This window comes from Phaethon lepturus, unplaced genomic scaffold, assembly GCF_000687285.1.
Source record: "Phaethon lepturus isolate BGI_N335 unplaced genomic scaffold, ASM68728v1 scaffold20123, whole genome shotgun sequence".
Classification (NCBI taxonomy): Eukaryota; Metazoa; Chordata; class Aves; order Phaethontiformes; family Phaethontidae; genus Phaethon; species Phaethon lepturus.
The window spans coordinates 59772-63578 of NW_010527466.1; the positions used below are offsets into that span (position 1 = coordinate 59772).

The 3807-nt window shown below is 40.0% G+C and overlaps 1 protein-coding gene across 1 annotated transcript in view; it reads right to left on the reverse strand.

Moving 5' to 3' along the window:
• Nucleotides 1-2820, reverse strand: part of KTN1 (kinectin 1 (kinesin receptor)) — a 53992-nt gene extending 51172 nt beyond the window's left edge. Inside the window, exons 1-2 of the mRNA XM_010283392.1 lie at nucleotides 2298-2820; nucleotides 584-721 (exon numbers count right to left, since the gene is read on the reverse strand). Coding sequence (XP_010281694.1) covers nucleotides 584-721; nucleotides 2298-2820 — 661 coding nt within the window. The remainder of the gene's footprint in view (nucleotides 1-583; nucleotides 722-2297) is intronic.
• Nucleotides 2821-3807: the final 987 nt, after the last annotated feature.

A 3807-nucleotide genomic window follows, 5' to 3' on the forward strand; every position in this document is an offset into this window, starting at 1 on the left:
AAAAAAAAACCCAAAAAACGACACACCAACAAACACCACACCAAACACAAACGCAGAGGCACACTGAGCCAAGAGGAGACAAGAAACAGCATCTTGGCAGAGAATGAGGGATGACAAACAGTAATGGCCTTGACAACAAAGATGAACAGTTTATGTTGGAGCAACAGCTAGCTTACAAAAGGACAATAAGAGAAAAACGTGGTCAAAGCGACCGGCTAGAAAAACTGCAGTCTTGTTCGGGGCAGATGACTGCAGCAGTTCCAGACACGTCTTGCTCACAGCAACTTAGAATATAAGCTGAGCAGGCTTTTAAGTCAACAGATTACTCCTCAATTCAAGCATTGGATCCAAGAGCGCTCAGAAAGGTTCACAGCATCTTCCCATGTTCAGTGATACCAGATGTTCATAAAATTAAACAGTATCTCAGGCTAAACAATCTTTCCTACCTGGAACTCCTGCTTTTTCAAATTAAAAGAGTTACTCTTCTACAACTTTCTTTTCCAAAGGAAGGGAAACTAAAGTATGGATGGCAAACAGGTTTAACAGTCAGGTTTATCTGAACTAAGTCAGTCTGTATTCTCACCATTATCAACTTTCTGCTTCTTTGCAGAGACCTTCTTCTTTCCCGATACATTTTCTTGCTTTATCTCCTGGTGGAGCAGCACTGGGTCTTGCTTTTTGGCAGGAGGTACAGCAGAATCAGTCTTAGTATCTTGATCATCTGTAACAGACAATTAAGACAATATGCTCTTCTGTATATTCTCACCACTACTTTTAAATCAGCAAATCTGTAACAACTACCAACGTCCACTCCCAGAAAAAAGAAACTCACGTATTTTAATATCAGAACATGAAGTTATCTGTATATATATATGTACACACAAACACATATGCTTCCCGTACCAGATGAGACCCCAAAGTAATAGAAAGGTTTAGTTGAGTCAAGAGCCACAGCACCTAGTGTTTTGACAGACAGGAATCTTATCTGCAAGCAGAACATACAGTAATGCAAGAAATGGTTTAACAAATCCAATCCAGGTTTTACTGCAACAAAGCAGACAGCATGTTACCCACATTAGTTTCTTATTTGCAAGAAGTATTCCCCACCCCACTCCATGAACCCACTTAGGCACTTTAAACACACACCCCCAATAGCTACTGGGACTGTGAGAAGCAGAAAATAAAAGTGTTTCACATTAGGGAACTGCTCTTCTTAAAAGTTGTCTCAAGTAAGAAATTTTTTATCTTTTTGGACAGCCAGTGCTATATAATATTCTTGTCAGAGCTGACACACAATATGGGGTTATGGTGTTAGCTCCTGCAATCAAGGATAAGAGTTAGTTGTGGCTGCCCTCAGAACAGTGCTTGCAGACCACATTTGAACCATGCCACAGAGATTTTCAGAGAACACCCACAGCCAAGATTTGATTTTTTTGTTGTTGTTGGTAGTGGGTGGGTGTTTTCTCCCTTTTTTCAAAAGAATAAAAAAAATCCACCACATCCAGCAGCAATGCTGTTTTTTTCCCCTCACTCCCTGTAGCAAACCTGTTATACCTGCATCTCAAGAGAGTGATCTGCAAATATTTTGATTCTCACTTATTTCTGAAACTGTCATAGTCAGACACTGAGACAGATGAACTTCTGCTGAGGATATGGCCAAGACAGTCACAGGCGATTGACTACAGTTTTCGGTCTGTTCTAGGTTGGACGTTTCAGTTATAGTGGCTGGACCAGTTTTCTTTTACCATCAGTTCCGTTCAATTAATAGAGGTATAGCAGGTGGGAAGCAGCTGTAAGTGCTTCTTTCCATGAATCAGCCACCAAACAGCTGTTTATACATTAAGCCTGCATTTAAACAGTGATTTGTTTTATACAGTCTACTATGAAGTTTCCCTAGATGCCCTTTGTTACCAGAGCAACCACTCTTAGGACTCCACTTTTTCATAGCTGGACATTAGAATGCACACAGCAAACAACTAATGACTTCTTTTAGGTAATCAAAGTTTTGACAGCTTGAGAGTAAAGTAGCCAAACTACAGAGCAAAGCAGAGATATTCTGTTTCACGCAACAACCTTTAGTAGAAGAAAGCAAGGACAGGAGAAGGAAAACCAGAGCATTGCCGCCAGATGAAAAGAGGGAGAAAAATGCAATAGCTTGTTAAAAGGAAAAGGTTAGAAGTGAGCTTTGCCCCACAGAGATCAGGCAGAACAGTTGTGAGAGAGACACTCTGTGGCCTTGCAAAAAGCAGAACACTGTTTTGGCGTTCTGTGCAAGAAGCATATGCAACATCAGATACCCATTCCATTTTTCTGCTTCTTCTGCCCAGGCTTCTTCTTAGATGCTGCTGATTCAGATGGTGGAGTGGGCTGTTTTGTAACAGGGACTGGTTCTACTTTCTTGCCTGAAGACTTGGATCCTTCTGACTCCTTAGTTACATGATCATCTTGAACAGCCTTATGCTTCTTCTCCTTCTTCTTCCGTTCTCTAATGCCAGTAGGTGCTTCAGTCACGCTCAAGGGAACAGGAGCGACGTGCTCTTCATCCGTACTCAGGGCATCAGAGAGCTTAAAGTCCCGAGGTGCACTTTCAGAGTCAGATTCATGGATGTTCCCGTTCTGAGCTTCTTTCTTCTTGTTCTTCTTCTTCTCAGTTTTCTTTTTATCAGTCTTGGTAGGTGGAAACTTTAGGTCCCTTTTCTGTTTTGCAAGGACTTCATCATATAAAGTTTCTTTCATGAAAAGCCAGAAGAAGAGGAAGATTACTGTAATAACCACAGAAGGAATGAGGATGATAAAGTAGGTAGACTCATAAAACTCCATTGTGCTTTTTCTTAGCTATATTCAAAAAACCTGTAAGAAAAAAGAAAAGGAAATAAAAATCAGGTTTTGAACAGGTTTTCCTTGGTATTACTTCCCCCACCAATTATAATAATAAAAAGAAGCTTTGTCATGGTTTTAGAGAAGCCTTACAATAGGTTATCATAAAATTACCAAACTGTATCAATCATGGAACAACTTCTAGCATCATTTACCATTTGCTTCAAAGTTGTTAACCGAGACAGAAAGAAACTGCAGTTTGCAACACTGCTCATCTTAGAAGAGAGCAGTTCTCTCTCCTTACTTTTCTTAATCTTATTCATTCTCTGCTCCCAAGTGAATTTCATAAAGTTAAAGCTTTTGATTTCAGAAATACATGAGACAGCACTTTCAGAGGCTGTGAAATAAGGACCAGTACATGCAAAGCAACACTTTGGGGGGGGTGGGAAGGAGTGGGTGTCCATAAATCAAACATAACGAATTAAGATTTTTATCTTGGCAAGTGGGAGTTAAATTTCAACTTCCTTTTGTCCCCAGATTTATGACAGCTTCAAAAGTGGAGTGAGGGGAAGAAGGGAGAGCGCCTTAAATTTTAGTCAACCATAAAGAATCGGGTATTTTCAAAACTGCTTTCTGAAGTCTAAAACCCAGCTTTAAACTCATGAAAATTCCACACATTTATAGGAAGACAGGGAAATCTGTTACTTATTTTGTGCATGTAACTGTATACAGCTTCCAGGGCACTAACAGACCAGATGACTCCAGGATAACTTGCTGAAAACACTACTTAACGCCCCAAGCATTATTTTTTTTTTTTATTTTTAAAAAGCAGGAACCACAGAGTTAAGTCAGAATTAAGCTAAAAACCTAACTTCAGGGTCAAGACAAGCCAGATTTTCCCATTTCAAAATTGATCACTATGAACAGACCTGGATTTCTGCAGGAAGAATCCAAATCCTCTCCAGACTGTTTGTTCCAAAGGAGGGGAAA